The sequence below is a fragment of the Mastigoproctus giganteus genome, chromosome 12 (genome assembly GCF_048544385.1).
Source record: "Mastigoproctus giganteus isolate SK-2022 chromosome 12, ASM4854438v1, whole genome shotgun sequence".
NCBI classification, from domain to species: domain Eukaryota; kingdom Metazoa; phylum Arthropoda; class Arachnida; order Uropygi; family Thelyphonidae; genus Mastigoproctus; species Mastigoproctus giganteus.
This window is the reverse complement of record NC_143586.1, coordinates 86,333,491-86,353,665: the sequence shown is the minus strand read 5'-3', so window position 1 is coordinate 86,353,665 and position 20,175 is coordinate 86,333,491. Positions and strand designations below refer to the sequence as shown.

Here is a 20,175-nt window from a genome sequence, read left to right as displayed (position 1 = left end):
CTAAACATTTCATACCTATTAAGAAAATTGTTCAAAGTATAGGCCTATGGTTGCCAAATGAACTAATGAGACTCGTGGCAGAGAAGAAAAATGCATGGGATGCATATAAATTATCAGGCGACACAGAAGCCTATGATATATATAAGCTAGTCTGTAATCAAGTCACAAAGGAGGTTAGGGGGGCGAAGGCAGATTATGAGAAATCTTCGGCAAAGGATGCAAAGGAAAACAGCAAAGAGTTCTTTACTTATGTAAACTCTAGAAGGAAGGGGATGAATCAGGTTGGTCCGCTTGATATCGATGGTTCAACTGTTGATGATCCTGCTCAGGTAGCTAACAAACTAAATGAATATTTTGCATCGACATTCACACATGAGGAGTTATTTGAGGAGGGGAATGCCAGAGGTGTATTCAACTTTGGTAGTAATCAAGATAATCTTGTAATAACTAAGAGTAAAGTGGAGGAGAAATTGTTGAAGATAAACACAAGAAGACTTCAGTTATAGCACGGATACAGCATGGGTGTGTTAAGGCGAAGTCTTGTCTGACTAGTTTGATTGGATACTATGATGTAGTCACAAAGGAACTGGATGCAAAGAATAACTTTGATATCATATATTTGGATCTTATAAAAGCCTGTGATATTGTTACACATGGAAGAGTGCTGCACAAATTGGAGCAGTGTGGCATTGGAGGCAAATTGCTGCTATAGATAAAGGAATGGTTGAGTGGGGGAAGACAGAGAGTGGTAATCAATGGACACTGCTCTTCATGGACTAATGTTATTAGTGGAGTCCATCAGGGTTCAGTGTTGGGTCCATTGTTGTTTTCTGTATTTATAAATGATATTGATGATGGTATATCAGGCTTAATGTCCAAGTTTGCAGACGATATGAAGGTTGGCAGGGTTGTTAATGACACTAATGATAGTACACTGCTACAACAGGATCTAGAAAAGTTGAGCAGATGTGCTGAGAGGTGGCAAATGAAGTTTAACATTGACAAATGTAAAGCACTAAATATGGAAAGCAGTAATCCCAGAGTAACGTAAAAACTCTGTGGTACCACACTGACAGTGGTAGAGAATGAAAAGGATGTAGGGGTAATTGTGCAGGTAGATATGAAGTTTTCTGAGCAGTGCAGACGGTCTGCAAGAGTAGCTCATGGTGCCTTGTTAATGATATACAGGAATTTTTCTGGCAGGGATAAGGAGGTGATTATCCCCTTGTATAAAGCAATGGTCAGGCCATACCTTGAGCGCTGTATACAGGTCTGAAGGCCTCATTTTAAGAAGGATGTAGAGCTGTTGGAACGAGTAACAGAGAAGGACAACAAGATTAGTGACGAACAGAGGGTTGCTCTTACGAAGAAAGGCTTAAGTTTTGCAAATTACAGTGTCTGGAGACTAGGCACCTGTGAGGTGATCTGATTGAGCTGTATAAAGCCTTGAATGGTTTGAGCATGCTCAGTGCGGATGGGATTTTTCCTCTTGCTCAGAATAATCGCCTGAGAGGGCATAAATTCAAATTGAAAAAAGAAGGTTGTAGGATAGGTGTGCAGAAGTTTGCCTTTAGTCAGCGGGTGGTTGATTGCTGGAACAAACTTCCATCTGTCGTTGTAGAAGTTGATAGCTTAAATAGATTCAAGGCAGAACTTGACGAACATTTGGAGCAAGTGGATGGGTAAAATAAGGGTTTTTTTTTTTTTTTTTCTTGGCTGATGCTATATAAGCTTGCTTTCTTGCATCATGTGCCTTTGCTAATGCTAATAATATGTAAAACTACAAGGAAGTTTTTGATATTGTTTACAAAGCTAAAAAGCTTTGTTAGGCATATATTTTTTTGTTTTTACTTAAGAAATTTTAATTTTTAGTAAGGATATAACTAATTTAAAACTGAAATTGTAACGGTATAGCATAATATCTTGAACTTGATAGCATAATGTATAATGTAAAACATGATATCATAATACGTATCACTGCATTTAGGAATCTACTAGCTTCATGCATTGTCGATTAATCATTTAAATTGATTAATTTTAGTAATTTTCATTGTTGATCAATTAAATTGTATTTAAATGGAAAGAATGCCCTAGAGTAGAGCAACAAAGCAATGGCCACAAAGTAGCAGGAGTGCTATGGCTTTGGGAAGAAACGGAGGAAGCGGTTCTCCTATGAATCATGGCCAGTGTGTGTGTGTGTGTTCAGTGCAGTGAGTGTGAATAAATTAGGTGCCAACTCAGCATTCTGAAGGGCATTAATGAGAATTTGAAGTATAGGGTAGATGCTTGCTCTCAAACAAATTAAATTGGAGGGCGATCGAGCTCTCAGCTGCCCAACTCAATGTCAGAGCTTGTGCATCAGGCAACACAGCGACAATCCAAGGCAGAATGCACTGGTCCCACAGGAGTGGGGGCCTGCTTCCCTGACAATAGAGTCACTGGTTGACTCTATTGTCAGGGAAAAGGAAATATATTGTGCAATAAGGATAGGTGAAATAGGACCATGATATGTCTGCCAGGGACTTTTGAAAATGACATTTTAGAGCAGATTCATTTTTTAAGGACATAAAAGGTGATAATGGCTCTGGGAAGAAACATTATCACCTTTGTCCTTGTACATGTTCACACTAATGTAGATCAGAAGACTTACTGAACAAGTACACAGCAGTGTTGGGAAAAAGTTGCGAGTTAGGATTGAATTTGCAAAAGTCTGCAATTCTATTCAGAGATATTATAGGAAGGAGTACATGTTAAGAGTCTTTGTCAATCAATTAGCATTAGCATTAGTAGAGGCATTTGATGCAAGAAAGCAAGCTTATGCAGCATCAGCCAAAAAAAAAAAAAAAAAACCCACTTCCACTTCACCCCTCTGTTCGTTCAAAATACCTGTCCAGCTGAGCCTTAAACTTATTTAGGCTATCAACCTCCACCACAAGGGATGGAAGTCTGTTCCAACCCTTGTGGTGGAGTCTGTTCCAACCAACCACCCGCTGGCTAAAGGCAAATTTCCGCACGTCTATCCTACATCTGTCTTTCCTCAATTTGAATTTATGCCCTCTCAGGTGATTTTTCTGAGCTAGAGGAAGAATCCCATCAGCATTGAGCATGCTTAAACCATTCAAGGCTTTATACACCTCTATCAGATCACCTCGCTGGTGCCTAGTCTCCAGACACTGTAATTTGCAAAACTTAAGCCTTTCTTCGTAAGAGCACCCCTTTGTTCCATTCACTAATCTTGTTGCCCTTCTCTGTACTCGTTCCAGCAGCTCTACATCCTTCTTGAAATGAGGCCTCCAGACCTGTATACAGTACTCTAGGTGTGGCCTGACCATCGCCTTATACAATGGAATAATCACCTCCTTATCCCTGCTGGAAAAATTCCTGTATATCATTGACAATACTCCATGAGCTACTCTTGCAGCCCTTCTGCACTGCTCAGAGAACTTCATATCTGCCTGCACAACCACCCCCAAGTCCCTTTCATTCTCTACCACTGTCAGTGTAGTACCACAGAGTTGATACGTTGCTCTGGGGTTGCTGTTTCCCATGTGTAGTACTTTACATTTATCAATGTTAAACTTCATTTGCCACCTCTCAGCCCATCTGCTCAACCTTTCCAGATCCTGTTGCAGCAGCATAGTGTCAGTAGTGTCCTTGACAACCCTGCCAACCTTTGTATCGTCTGCAAACTTGGACATTAAGCCCGATATACCATCATCAATATCATTTATAAATACAGAAAACAATAATGGACCCAACACTGAGCCCTGAGGGACTCCACTAATAACATCAGTCCACGATGAGCAGTGTCCATTGATTACCACTCTCTGTCTTCTCCCCCTCAACCACCCCTTTATCCATAGCAGCAATTTGCCTCCAATGTCACACTGCTCCAATTTGTGTAGCAGTCTTCCATGTGCAACAGTATCAAAAGCCTTTCTAAGATCCAAGTATATAATATCAAAGTTATTCCCTGCATCCAGTTCTTTTGTGACTGCATCATAGTATCCAATCAAGTTGGTCAGGCAAGACTTCCCCTTAACAAAACCATGCTGTGTCTGAGCTATAACTGAAGTCTTGTCTAAATGATCCTGCAGTGCTTCTTTAACCAGTGCCTCCATTAATTTTCCTGGAACAGAAGTTAAGCTCACAGGTCTATAATTACTTGTGTCAGCCTTTGATCCTCCTTTGTGAATTGGGGTCACATTTGCACATTTCCAGTCTATGGGTACCTCCCCTGAGTCCAAGGAAGCTCTCATAATTATGGCTAAGGGTTTGCGTACTTCCTTTGCTGCCTCCTTTAATATAACTGGATAGATCCCATCCACCCCGGGTGCCTTTCTTGTGTTTATCTTCAACAGTTTCTCCTCCACTTTACTCCCAGTTATTTCAAGATTCTGTAGCTTACTGCTAGAGTTGAATACACCTCTGGCATTCCCCTCGCTGAATAACTCCTCATGTGTGAATGTCGATGCAAAATATTCATTTAGTTTGTTAGCTACCTGAGCAGGATCATCAACACTTCACCCATCAATATCAAGTGGACCAATCTGATTCACCCCCTTCCTTCTAGAGTTTACATAAGTAAAGAACTCTTTGCTGTTTTTCTTTGCATCCCTTGCCAAGGATTTCTCGTAATCTGCCTTCGCCTGCCTAACCTCCTTTGTAACTTGGTTGCATATCAACTTGTATCTATCATAGGCTTCTGTGTCATGACACATGACACATAGGCTTCTGTGTCATGTGTTAATTTGTGTATCCCATGCATTTTTCTTCTCTGCCATATGCCTCATTAGTTCATCCGACATCCATTTTGGCCTAAACCTTGAACAATATTTCTTAGTTGGTATGTAAAGCCTAGTAGCTTCCAAGATAAGTTCTTTGAATACTTCCCATTTTGAATTTGCTGTTGGTAACATCATCAGTTGGTCCCACTGTATAGAATTTAAATACTGTCTCAGTCCATCGTAGTCGCCTTTACGGAAGCAATAACCCTTCCCTTTACCCCTAATGGTAGTTACCTCTTTGAGTAAATCCCACTTCAGCACACTGTGATCACTGCCACCTAGTGGTTCATTTATCTGCAGATTCTTAATGCATGAAGAATCACTGCTGATAATCAAATCAAGAGTATTACTCCCTCTAGTTGCCTCCCGAACATGCTGATGTAGAAAACAATCATCCAATAAATCCACAAAAGTCCTGCTAGTGTGTGAGTAACCAGCCCCCAAATTCCAGTCAATATCTGGGAAATTAAAATCTCCCATTATAAGACACTCTGATTTACTGGCCCACTCTATTTCCCTGTACAGTTCCTTATTATACTCATCAGAGTCATTAGGCCTATAGCACACTCCTACTCTCAATTTTGATCTCCCAATGTTTATGTCACACCAAACTGACTCCACACTGCACTGTCCAGCGATGTCGACTGGCTTCACTTCCTTGGTTTTTATGTGTTTCTTAACTAATAACATAACCCCTCCTCCCTTCCTATCCTGTCTATCCTTTCTGTAGACGTTGTACTCCCCAAATTGCAGTTCTGCATCCCTTATATCTGTGTGACACCACGTCTCTGATATCCCAACAATATCTGCCTTCGGTGCTTTGAGCAATACCTCAAATTCATCAAATTTATTTACTAAACTCCTAGCATTGGTGTACACGCAAGTATACCTGCACCTGTTTCTATTCTTAGCTACCCTAACACAACCCATGTGTTTACTTGTACCGCAATGGCTCCCAGCAGTCTCTGAAATACCATGCATCTTGTTTTTCAGGCTTCTGCTCATTCTAATAGAAGCAGTGCAAGAATCTCTTTCACCTCTGCCAGTGGCTACTGTCAATCTATTGGTCTTTGTCTCCCCCGAAGCTAGCAGTTTTCCGACCCACCTAACACTGCCTCGATAGCATCAGCAAATATTCTTGCACCCTTTCTATTTAAGTGTATCCCATCCCTGTAGAAGCAATCTCTCCTGTTAACAAGTACAGTCCAGGCTGAAAAAAATTCTACCCCTTGAGCCTTGCACAATCTTTCCAGGGCCGAATTGATCGACAAGGCTCTCATCATATACTCCCTCCTATCGTGTCTGGGCAGAATTGCAGACACTTTCAAATTCAACCCTAATTCTCGGCTTTTGTTCAACAGTGACCTGTACTTGTTAAGTAATTCTGCCGGTCTCCTACTCTTAATATTATTAGTGCCAACGTGTACAACTATATCACCTTTTGTGCCCTTAAAAGATGATATTCGCTCTACAACGTCATCAACCTTTGCCCCTGGCAGACATACCCTGGTCCTGTTCCACCTATCTTTTTTACAAAGCATGTTCCCCGTTTCCCTGACAATAGAGTCACCAACAACTACTAGTTCCTTCGGGACCAGGGCATTCTGCCTTAGGGGTTGTCTCTGTGTCACGCGATGCCCAAGTGCAAGCTCTGGCGTTGATGTGGGCAGCTGAGAGCTTGATGGGCCCCTCAATTTAGTTTCTTCGAGGGCATCCACCCTGTCCTTCAAGCTCTCATATAGGCCCACAAGAACGCCGAGTTGTTGCCTGATATCGATACACTCCTTGCATCGCGCACACACAAAGACATCCCCCTTGGCAGTATCATGTCCCGTACCCGATTGCTCTGCAAACATCAAGCAAACAGTGCATTTTATAAGGCTGTGAGTCAGAGGACAACTGCCCCCCTCAGTTCTGCTCTGAGCCACAGCACTTCCATTAGCTTGAGCCTTTTGCTTTGCTGCTCTGGTCTGAGTCATGATTCTATTAATTTATTAATTAATTTTGTTATGTTATTAATTATATTACGTTTGTAATCTAAGTCGTTATATGTATTTATTTAAACGTACAATTTAACTGCTAACGAAGTTCAACTAACGCTATCTAGTACGGTATCACAATGGTGGGAAAGTTACTAACGGTAACGGTAGTTACGAACACGTGGAAACCCTTACCGATACTTTTACAAGGCCGAGTAAAGAATAAATACACTAAATTAATCAAAAAATCACAAAATAATGTTATACTACTAAATTTAAATCAAAAGTTTTAGAAAAACAATAATTTCAAATCAATAAATAAGAAAAATCCACTTAGCGGCTTTGAACACGACCGTCACTAGTCGTGTTCAAAGCCACTAAGTGGATTTTTCTTATTTATTGATTTGAAATTATTGTTTTTCTGGAGAAAATTCAGCCCTGATGAAAATGTGCATAGCTCATGGGATAAAATTTTTCTTGGCATTATCTGTACTTGTTCACAGGAGAGACTGTTTTTAAAGGGATGGGACACACATAAATAGAAGGGGTGCAAGAATAATTGCTGATGCTATTGAGGCAGTGATAGGTGGGTTGGAACACTGCTAGCTTGGGGGAATATAGATTAACTACAGTTTCAGGGAGAGATGAAGATGATTCTTGCACTGAGTCTATTGGAAAATGCAGCAGCCTGGAAAGCAAGGTGTCAGGGATTTCAGACCCTTCTGTGGGTCATCCTGGATGAATTTGAAGTACTGATTAAGTCATCAAATGCAGACATTGTATGGTTAGCTACAAGTTCTGCATTTGATGCTGAATTTGAATATGGGGAGTACAATTATATACAGGAAGGACAGACAAGACAGGAGGGCAAAGAGGTTATGCTCTTAGTTAAGAAGCATATTAAATCTAAAGCAGTGCATTCATTGAAAATGGATTACTAATGCAGTGTTGAGTCAGTTTGGTGTGATATAAGCAGATAAACACATGCTTGAGTGTAATAGAGTTGAGTTTAATAGGAAGAAGATAGTGTGGGCACTGGTCTTTGTGGACTAATGTTATCAGTGGAGTCCTCCAGGATTCACTGCTCCTGGGCCTATTGTTTTAAATATTTATTAATGATATTGATGGAGTATATCATGCTTAATGTCAAAGTTTGCATATGATACAAAGGTTGGCAGGGTGGTTAACGACAGTAATCAGGATGAGCTACTGCAAAAAGATCTAGGAAAATTGGGTCATTGACAAATGCAAGATACTGCATAGTGGGAAGCAGTAATCCCAGAGTAACTTATCAACTGTGTGGAACTACACTCATGGAAAATGAAAAAGACCTGGAGTAGTGTATTTGTGCAGTCAGATATGAAATTCTCTAAGCAGTGCAGGCATGATGCCAGAACAGCTTATGGAGTTTTGTCAATGATATACAGGGTGTTTCAGTTAAACGTTTCAGAACTTCTAAGAGGGGTAGGGTACATCCTGACAACTCGAAATCATATAGCAATGTGGGGTCGGAAATGCTTTCCTGAAGCGGTATTGTACACAGAAGTCGTCGTGCGACGTCTTGCAGCCCAGATTCGATTTTCGGTCAATGTATGGGCCGGTATTATGGGAGATCACCTCATCGGACCTTACCTGTTACCGTGTCGTCTAACCGGACCTATCTACTTGATCTTTCTGCAGCAAGTATTGCCACAACTTTTGAGAGTTGAACAGATTTCTGCATCGACGCAACAGACAATGTGGTTCCAACACGATGAAGCCCCTGCCCATTATAGCGGAGATGTTCGTAACTACCTGGATGTCACATTTGGTCAACAGTGGATCGGACGTGGTGGTCCCGTGCGTTGGCCTGCTCGGTCACCCGACCTATCATGTCTTGATTTTTATTTCTGGGGTCATATGAAATCGCTAGTTTATGACACCCCTGTTGACAATGCTGAGGAGCTGGTTGCAAGAATCGCAGTAGCTGCCGAAGAAATTCGAAATTCGCCTGGAGTATTCCAGAATGTTCGGATGTCCATGCATCGGAGATGTGAGGCGTGCATTGTAGCCCGTGGAAGAAACTTCGAACACTTACTTTAATCCATGTACCTTTTGCTTCTTTTCATGTATTATTAAAACGATTTCTCACTTACGGTCTCTTTTCTTTATGGTGCTTCTGTGTACAACACCGCTTCAGGAAAGCATTTCCGACCCCACATTGCTATATGATTTCGAGTTGTCAGGATGTACCCTACCCCTCTTAGAAGTTCTGAAACGTTTAACTGAAACACCCTGTATAGAAATTTTGCTAGCAGGGATAAGGAGGTGATTATTCCCTTGTACAAAGCCATGGTTAGGCCGCATATTGAGTATTGTATACAGGTCTGGAGGCCTCACTTTAGGAAGGATGCGGCGCTTCCATAGCCAGGTGGGCAGGAGCTGTTGTGTGTAGCACATGCTTCTTGAATAGACCGGGGTTCGAGCCCATGACTACCAAATACGGAGGATGCGGAAAGGTCAGGGAATGACCACCGTATATCCCCGGAGCAATATGGCCTTAGTTGCTAATGCTCCTAAAAATCAGAAAACAACAACAACATTAGGAAGGATGCAGAGAAGTGCAACCAGATTGGTGACAGGAATAAAAGGGTACTCTTACCTAGAAAAGCTTCAGTTCTGCAAATTGCAACTTCTGGAGACTAGGCACCTGTGGGGGAGATCTGATTGAGCTATTTAAAGCCTTGAATGGATTAAATAAACTAAATGTGAATGGCATTCACATTTAGTTTGCTGCGACCACACACATGAGAAGGCATAAATTTAAGTTGAGGAAGAATAGTTGCAGGATAAATATGTTGAAGTTTGCCTTCAGCCTGTAAGTAGTTGATGTTGGAACAGGCTTCCATCTTTTGTGGAAATGGACGGTTTGAATAAAGTCAAGGAAGACCTAGACAAATTCGTGGAGGGTATGAATGGGTGAAATGTAGTGGTTTTTTTTTTTTTTTTTTGCTGATGATATATATAAGCTTGCTTTCTTGCGTCATTTGCCACTACTACTAAAGCTGAATTGATTGGTGAAGGCAGTACATGAAGTCTCAGGGGCCGCCTTGCAGACAAAATTATACTTACCCAAGTATCATTAACTAGGTTTGGAATACCTAGTAAATGATAACTTTTTTTTAAAATCCTGTCTGGGACATTTTTGATCACGAATGTATCATAAAGCCTTTTGTTTCAGTAACATCAGGCCAATCTGATCTATTTGTGTTTAATATATTTTTATTTGTTGCTATTATGAGTTGTAAGTATGATCAGTGGTAAGAATGAACATGTACAGTGGTGGACAAAAAAACTAGCATTTGTAGTGAAACGTATAAGATATTGTTTGATTACAGTAATTTTTTTTGTTGCAAATCAAAGTTATTGCATCAGACAACACATCTATTTCATCAGACAGTAATTGCAAGGTATTGCATCAGTCATCTCTATAAATACGGCGTTGGAAGGGTATATGCATTCATTAGTATCCTGTTTTACGGAGTTGTAAGCATGGCTCCGTATGTTCAGTTTGCACCAATAAAAAAAAGTGTAGCTGTTGCTCTGTCTCAGGAAGGGTTTTCTACGCGTGCTATCACTGATAAAATAGGCTGCCACCAGTCACCAGTATCCCGGGTGCTGAAATTAAAGCATAAAACCAGTAATTTGAAGAGAAGACCTGGATCAGGCCAAAAGAGAGTGACTACGCCTACCCAAGGTCATTATTTGAAATGGCTATGCCTTTGCAATTGGCGTGCTAGTGGTCCTGATCTAAAACTGGACTTTGAGATGGCCTCTGGTGTTGAAACAAGGTCACAAACTATCCAAAGATGGCTTTCGGAATGTAGTCTGCATGCCTATCGGCCCAAGAAGCCTTTGTTGATCCAACAAATGAGGAACAAGAAACTTGCTTGGCCAAAAACGCATGTTTCATGGACAAAAGAGCAGTGGGACACCGTACTCTTTTCTGACGAATCGAAATTCAACCTGCATTCCTCGGATGGGAAGCGATATGTCAGAAGACAGAAATCGGAGGCATACCATCCTGACTGCATAACACCGACTGTAAAGTTCCCTGCTGGTCAGATGGTCTGGGGATGCATAACAAGCAAAGGGGTGGGGCCAATTAAGTTTATTAACGGAACAGTGAATGCAGAAACCTACACTGCTATCTTGGGGGAGTGCCTGAAACCTGTTATTAGGGATCACCACACAGACTTCCAAAACTGCATTTTTCAACAGGATTCAGCACCTTGCCACACAACAAATTTGGTAAGTTTTATGCTATTTAGATTTAATGATGATTTTGTCTTCTTGTCTCACAAGAGTTAAAGCATACTTGCAACAATTGTTTTCCCTTGTTTTTTTACCCTTAAGGTGCAGTCATACCTCAGAAATGCTGGCATTACAGTGTTGAACTGGCCCGGAAACAGTGCAGATTTGAATCCCATTGAAAATTGCTGGTGCATAATTAGTTTAAAATTGTTCAGAAGAAGCCAACAAGTAAGATTAAACTGCAGGAGAGCATTGTAAGGGTGTGGTACCACGAAATTGGGCAACCATATATCCAAAAGTTAATTAACTCTATGCCAGATTGTTGCAAGGCTGTAATTTCAGCTCGAGGAGGAACAACAAAATATTGAGGACTTATTTTGCTGATTTACAATACATAATACTATTACGTTAACTTGTCATTTCAGTTTGTACACATAAACGCAATAAAATGTATGTTTGGTTGCCATTTGCATGATTTCTCATATTTCCATTAATCATGCATTTTATCCTTTGAGAAGATATTTATGACAGTTAGTTATATCAGGTAGAGTCTTTTTATTGGATTTTATTCACAGAAATATATATCCCATCTAACGAATTCATTTCGAATATGTCTACAACCCACAATGCAGCGCAAACACATAATTGCAAAATTCACAAGTAATGCAGTTTTTTTGTCTGCCACTATACAGTACTAAATTTTTATTTTAAAATTTTAGAAATCAAAATTAGCCTTACCATTAGTAGAGGAATATGATGCAAGAAAGCAAGCTTATATTTCATCAGCCAAAAAAAAAAAAACCCATCCATATGCTCCAAAAGTTTGTCCACTTCTTCCTTTAATTTATTTAAGCTATCAACTTCCGCAATGACAGATGAAAGTTTATTCCTGCAATCAAATAACCACTGGCTAAAGGCAAATTTCCGCATATCTATTCGACAAATGTCTTTCCTCAACTTCAGTTTATGCCTCCTCAGGTTTGTAATCTGAGCAAGAGGAAGAATTCCATCAGCATTGAGCTTGCCCAATCCATTCAAAGCCTTATACACTTCAATCAGATTAACTCTCAGGCGCCTAGTTTCCAGATGCAGCAATTTGCAGAACTTAAGCCTTTATTTGTAAGAGCATCCCTTTCATCCCATCACCAGTCTTGTTTTCCTTCTCTGTACTCATTCTAACAATTCTACATTCTTCCTAAAATGAGGCTTCCATACCTGTACGCAGTAGTCATAGTGTGGCCTGACCATTGAATTATACAAAGGGAAATCACCTCCTTATCCCTGCTAGCAAAATTCTGTATATCATTGAAAGGACCCCATTACCTGCTCTGGCAGCCTGTCTGTACTATTCAGAAAAATTCATATATGACTGCACAATTACCCCCAGGTGTCTTTCATTTTAAACTACCTTAATGTAACACCACACATTTGTTACATTTCTCTGGGATTACTGCTACCCTTATTGCAGTACTTTGCAATTTGTACTATTAAACTACAGTTTCCACTTCTCAGCCCATCTGCCCAACTTTTCTAGATCCCGTTGCATTAGCAATGGTCAATACTATTATTAACAACCCTACTAACTTTGTATCATCAGCAAACTTTGACATTAAGCTTGATATACCTACATCAATATCATTAAAATACAGAAAACAACAATGGACCCAATCCCAAACCCTGGGGAACTCCACTAATAACATTAGTCCACAAAGAGCGGTGCCCATTGATTACCACTCTGTCTTTCCCCACTCATCCAACCCTTTATCCATAGCAGCAATTTGTCCTTAATGTCATATTGCTCCAATTTGTACAGTAGTCTTTGATGTGCAACAATATCAAAAGCTTTCCTAAAATCCAAGTATATGATATCAAAATTATTTTTTGCATTTTGTTATTTTGTGACCACATCATAATATTCAATCAAATTGGTCAGACAAGACTTTCCCTTAACAAACTCATGCTGTGACTGATTTATTACTGCAGTCTTGTCCAAATGATCCTGCAATGCTTCTTTAACCAGTGACTCCATTATTTTACCCGAACAGAAGTTAAACTAACAAGTCTATAATTACTTGTGTCACCCTTTGATCTCCCTTTGTGAATTGGAGGTACATTTGCACATCTCCAGTCCGTGGGGACTTCCCCTGAGTCCAATGATGCTCTCATAATTATGGCTATGGGTTTGCTTACTTCCTTTGCTGCCTCCTTTAAAATAACTGGATAGATCCCATCCACCCCAGGTGCCTTCCATATGCTTAACTTCAATTTCTCCTCAACTTTGCTCTCAGTTATTACAAAATCATTTAGCTCACTGGCAGAGTTTTATAAACTTCTGGCATTCCCCTCACTGAATAACTCCTCATGTGTGTATGTAGTGTAAAAACATTATGAGAATCATTCACATTCACATAAAAATCATCTATATTCGCATAAAACACCATGTGAATGTAGATGCAAAATACTCATTTAGTTTGTCTGCTACCTGAGCAGGATTCAAAATAGTGAAACCATTAATATCAAGTGGACCAATCTGATTCATCCCTTTCCTTTTATAGTTTATATAAGTAAAGAAGTCTTTGCTGTTTTTCTTTGCATTCTTTGCTGTTTTTCTTTGCATTCTTTGCCAACGATTTCTCATAATCTGTCTTTGCTAGTCTTAACCTCATTTGTGACTTGATTATAGACTATCTTATACCTACCATAGGCTTCTGTGTCGCCTGATAATTTATATGCATCCCATGCATTTTTCTTCTCTGCCACGAGTCTCATTAGTTCATTCGACATCCATTTGGCCCTAAACCTAGAAAAGTATGTCTTAGTTGGAACAAAAAGCCTAGTAGCTTCCAAGATTACTTTCTTGAATGCATCCCATTTAGAATTTGCTGTTGGTAACATCATCAGTTGGTTCCACTGTATAGAATTTAAATACTGTCTCAGACCACTATAGTCACATTTATGAAAGCAAAACCCTTCCCTTTACCCATGATTGCAGTTAAATCTTTGAGTTAATCCCATATCAGCACACTGTGATCACTGCCACCTAGTGGTTCCTTTTTCTGCAGATTCTTAATGCATGAAGAGTTACTACTGATAATCAAATCAAGAGTATTACTCCCTCTGGTTGCCTCTCTAACATTATGCTGTAGAAAACAATCAAATAAATCTACAAAAGCCTACTAGTGTGTAAGTGACCAACCCACAAGTTCTAGTCAATATCTGGGAAGTTAAAATCCCCCATTATAAGACATTCTGATTTCCTGGCCCATTCTATTTCTCTATACAGGTGATCCCCGCTTAACGCTGTTTTTCGTTCCAGAAAAACAGCGCTAAGTGAATCCGTGCTAAGCGAGCGCTGCATTCCCATAAGGTAACATATTTATTTGGAAGTCGCGATCGGTGCCATAGGATATTTCCTAATCAATAATAAACGGTAGTGAAAAGATGCACAAATGTTGGTCAAAATATTTAATATTCAAATATTTGTACATATAAAATATTCTGCATTACATACGTATATAATTATGTGGTAACTACTTACGTATCAGACGCCTCCGTAGCCAGGTGGGAAGGAGCAGCAGTGCGCAGCACACGCTTCTTGATTAGACCGGGGTTCGAGCCCGTCACCACCAAATACGGAGGATGCGGAAAGGTCAAGGAATGACCACCGCATATCCCGGAGCAATATGGCCTTAGTTGCTAATGATCCTAAAAACAAAACAAACAAACAAACTTACATATCAAAATTAAACTCATGAATTTAATTGATCTAAATTGATTTTAATTGATTTAATTTAATTGATGAATTTAATCATGAAAAATATGTTGATTTTGGGTTGGCCCTCTTCTAAATAAACTAAAAGGAGTATTAATTTTAAATCCCCCACAGCGTTACCACCCAACAATAAAGTCACCCGATCCTTCGCCGCTTTGAAACCTGGCATGTTTTTTTTTTCTTCTTTCAATATGAAACTGCTTTTAGACATTCGTTTCCACAAAAGTCCTATTTCATCTATGTTATAAACTTGTTGAGAAGTATAACACACAATACCCCTCTTCAATAATTTTTAACAAGTTCTTTTTTGAAAGTTTCGGTTCCTTCATCTGCACTTGTGGCTTCTCCCTAGATTTTAAATCTATTCAACCAGCCCTTACCAGTTTTAAATGGTTCCACATTTTTTTTTTTTTTTTTTTTTTTTTTATGTGAGTTTTCTTCAGATCATCATATTGGCTAATCTCTCTCTCTTTTATAATATTTAACTTAACTGAATTCTGCATTGGATATTATTTTCAATAAAATTAGTTAAAGTCTTTCCATTTCAATCGTAATAGTCGGCCTAGCCCTAGTTGTTTGCAGTAAGACAGCTATCTTTCCCGCTGCTAAAATTAATTCTTTCTTTTTTTATAATTGTTCTTACAGTTAACTTGCAAGACCTAAATTATGGCATGCATCTGCTTGTCATTGACCAGAATCGATTCGCTTCAAAACGTCTAATTTAATTTTCAAATTCAGTCTTTTTCTTACATTTATAGTTTTCGTACTGTGCCCAGACATTGGGTTTTCATTCTTATCGGCCATTATTAACTCTTCGAAAATGTAACTGCGTTGGTTGCATTAATTATGATAAAATGTTCGAGTAAACTGTCTGTTACGCACGATGTCTAATACTGTACTGAGTCATGATTAGTCTTTGGATAAATGCATATAATGCAAATATTACAAGCAATATACTTGATAATTTTTTAAAATGTTGATCTCAGAACTACGTAACAAGTCACTGTACTGCAATTAAATTAGCGTGTGAAAAAATTTCACTGAGCGTGGTAAACGTTTTAATGCTGTTTTGCTATTCATTTTCAAGCTATCAACTCCATCAAATGAAACGATATCGTTAAATATGCCAAAAATGCAATCATTAAAAGAGCGTTATAGTGATCTGTGACAGCGTTATAGTCAGATACAGGGTACAATATAAGAACAGCGTTATAGCGAATCAGCATAAAGCGAACCACATTATAATGGGGGCCTGCTGTATAATTGTTCATTATACTCATCAGAGTCATTAGGCCTATAACAAACTTCCACCCTCATTTTTGCTTTCCCAGCACTTATGTCACACCAAACTGACTCAACATTGCACTGTCCATCTATGTCAACTGGATGCACTTCCTTAGATTTTATGTTTCTTAACTAACAGCACAACTCATCCTGCCTTCCTATCCTGTCTATCCTTTCAGTACACATTGTACTCCCCAAATTCCAATTCTGCATTCCTTATATCTGTGTGACACCATGTCTCTGACATCCCAACAACATCCACGTTTGATGTCTTTACCAGCACTTCAAATTCATCAACTTTATTTATTATACTCCTAGGATTGGTGTACATGTAATTATACATATACCTGTTCTTACTCTTAGTTACACTAACCAGCCCATGTATTTACTTGTTTCATGACTCCCAGCAGTTCTTGATATCCCCAGCAGCTTGCTTTCCAGGGCTGCTGCCCATTCCAACAAAAAAAATGCAAGAATCACTTCCACCTCTGTCTGTGGCTACTGTTAATCTATTAGTCTCTGAATTCCCCACCACCACCAAGCTAGCTGTTTTCCAACCGACCTAACATTGACTGATAGCATCAGCATTTTCTGATGCTATCAGGCAATGTTATGTCGAAAATATTAGTCAAAAATATTTATTTTTGCACCCTTTCTATTGAAGTTTATCCTCTCCCTGTAGAAGTAATCTCTCCTGTTAACATTATTTTCTTGTTACAAGATTCCATTATAACCTAGCATAGCCTAAAAAGAAACAATTTGACAAAGTTTAATAAAAAATGGTTTTATTGATTAAGCTAACTACACAGCTTAATGATTTTCTAGAAATAAAAATGTCAACTGAACTTTTTTTTTCTCCCTTGAAACATTGAAAGTTAAAAAAGTTTTAATTTTAATGTGACTTATTTTTTATTGTTTCTATGTTTTTCTATTACTTAGGACACCTAACTGGAATTATGCTCCTAACCCAGATAAGCAGTGGCTACTAAGGTATACAGGAAAGATGGAACCAATACACGTTAGATTTACTGATGTTCTACACACAAAGCGGCTTCAGACTCTGCAGTCTGTAGATGATGCAGTTGGAAGGGTATATAACTGTTTCTCGAATTTAGTTTTGTTTAAGTTTCATTTATTTAATTTTATTTGCTTTGCATTATTGCATTTATTGTAGCCATTTGTTACAACTAGACATAATATTACTAAAAAGAGGCAAAGTATGCAATAAATATACAAAAAGACAGATGTAGGATAGATGTGCGGAAATTTGCCTTTAGCCAGCGGGTTACAGCGGGTTGGTGGAACAGATTTCCATCCCTTGTCGTGGAAGTTGATAGCCTAAATAAGTTTAAGGCTCAGCTGGACAGGTATTTTGAATGAACAGAGGGGTGAAGTGGAAGTGGTTTTTTTTTTTTGGCTGATGCTGCATAAGCTTGCTTTCTTGCATCAAATGCCTCTACTAATGCTAATGCTAAAAAAATGCACCAAAATGCTGTGATATGCAGTTAAATTTTTATATTTGTTTTTAAATTAATCTAAATGAAGTGAATTGCAATTTCTTTGTATTCAGTATTTAAAATAACAAAAATTATTAATGAGAAGTTTTAAAATGAGGATAATTTATAATTTGCAAATGGCTAATTTTATAATTTGCAACCTTTGTAAGCTACAGTAAAACAACAATGTATTTTTTTCAATGTGCTCCCTTGTAAATCTTTGCCATTTATCATCTGAAATCATTTTAAAGACAGAGAACAATCTTTTTTCATTGATGGGAATTGATTGTTCTAAAATTTAAAAAGATTAGCCTTTGAAGCCTATACTGAAATGGAACGTCCTGTTCATTTTCATAACAGTCATCTATTTTTCTTAAAATATGAAATCCAGATTTATTTTTTGAAATGTTATCACGCTATCTCCCAGATGGTTGAAATTTTTACCTGAAGTTTACTTACTCTTCAGTTGCACTGCTCAAAGAAAGTCCCCATGTTTGAAGTTCAGTTACAGAATTAGGTATCCAAACAAAATGAGTAACTGAAGAATAGCAAGTGTTTTTTAACCAAAGAATTGGAAAGATCACCTTAGCAGCACCAGTAGCTGTAGTATTCAAAGCATTGACTACTGTTTTTTATAGAATCAAAATTATTGTCATAAAGCAATGCTCTGCCATTTCTCCAGCTTGTAAAAATAATCTTTGATGAAAAAGGAAGGCCCATGTTTGATATCTCAGTAAATATCTATGTATGTAGAGGTTCTTATGAAGACCTCTTTCATACAAGAAATAATTTTATTAACTTCATCAAAATGTTCTCTCTGTTTCTCTTAGCTTATGCATGTAAATGGCCAAGCAAATAATATGGGTGGCATGGCCACGCAAATAATATGGGTGGCATGGCCAAGCAAATAATGTGGGTCAGGTTTGGATAAAAATCCTGTGATGAAGAAGCTGTTTTATGATGTACTGAGCAGTAGCATTATCAACAAAAAAGTAGACTTTATCACCATGGATCAATTCTCAGTCTGGCTATAAGTACAAAGAATCAGTCACAAATCGGGCAATTGTGGAATGATTCACATTTTCAGAACTTTACCTTGAATAATATGTGGACAAGAAGGTGTGCATCTGATTTCCCAGATATCAAGCAGACAATATAAAGTTACAAGCAGCTCCCAGTTCATTGGTGGACATTCAGATGCACTTTTTTCTCCAATATATTGATGAATACTGTCATCAGAAATAACAATAAGAGAATTTTTCCTCAAGGTAGGTTCATCTGGAATGTTTTGATTTATACATTTTTTTAAAAAATCATTGAAAAACTGAATTATTTAATTAACTTATTAAATTACTGAAAGGATACTTCTTATCAAGACAAAGTACAGATTCTTTGAAGTGTTACTTTTATCTTTTTTTCAGGTAAATTAAACAAATAAATTTTCTGTTTATACTTAAAGACAGCTACATAAGGTCAGCAGAATTCACAAGACAGAGAGATACAAGAAAATTATCAAATTATTAATCCTGTGCGCTTGAACCATGTCTTTTTTTTTCTGCATGGAACATTTATTCACAAACAACACAAAGTACAATACTACTATCCATAGTAATATGTTTTCTATGATTGACAATCAATAATTCCATAAAGTTCAGTAGATTTGATTTTTTTAATTTTGCTTGAAAGCTCCAACCGCCTATTCCCTCAAGTTTTTATAGCAAAATTTAAATATGATACACATAAAAGAATTACAAATAGTACAAATAGTAGAAAAGTACAAATACTAATCATCATCATCAGCCATTTTCAATCCACTGCAGGATGAAGGCCTCTCCAGCAACTTTCCAGTTCCTTCTGTTTTGAGCACTGGCCATCCATTTACTACCCAAAAACTCATGAATTTCATCTATCCATCTCCGACTTTGTCTTCCAGGTTTTCTTCTAGCTCCTCTTGGATACCATTCTGTTATTTTCTTAGTCCATCTGTCATCATGTCTTCGAGCTATGTGTCCTGCCCAAGACCATTTTAGTTCTTTAGTTTTGATAAGAATGTCCTTTACTTGAGTTTGCTGCCTAATCCATGTGTTTCTCTTCTTATCTAACAGTCTGATTCCCAATATAATTCGTTCCATTCTTCGCTGTGTAGTTCTTAGCTTCTCTTCCATTCTTTTGGTGAGTGCCCAAGTTTCACTTCCATAAGTCATGGTGGGGAGTATACATTGATTCATTATTTTACGTTTCAAACTGGGATATTGCTCTTCAGTATGTGACTATATTTCTGAATGCTATCCATCCAAAATTTATTCTTCTCTTGACTTCCAGTCATTTATCATTATTACAGCTAATAACTTGCCCCAGATAAGTATATGACTCCACCTTTTCAATTACTGCTCCTTCAATCATTATTTCCCTTTCCGTGGCATACTTGTTCATCATTACTTTTGTTTTAGCCATATTCATCTTTAGTCCAAAATCCTTACTAACTGTGTGCATAACTGATTAAGATTTTCCTCTAATTCTTTGGGATCGTGGCTTTAACCACAATGTCATCTGCAAATCGTAAA

At 38.3% G+C, this 20,175-nt stretch overlaps 1 protein-coding gene across 3 annotated transcripts in view; it reads left to right on the top strand.

Annotated features, from left to right (window-relative positions):
• Positions 1 to 20,175, top strand: part of Sulf1 (Extracellular sulfatase Sulf1) — a 242,783-nt gene that overhangs the window by 50,406 nt on the left and 172,202 nt on the right. For all 3 annotated transcript variants that reach the window (XM_090386513.1, XM_090386512.1, XM_090386511.1), the window contains exon 5: positions 17,055 to 17,205. In XM_090386513.1, coding sequence (XP_090242639.1) covers positions 17,055 to 17,205 — 151 coding nt within the window. The remainder of the gene's footprint in view (positions 1 to 17,054; positions 17,206 to 20,175) is intronic.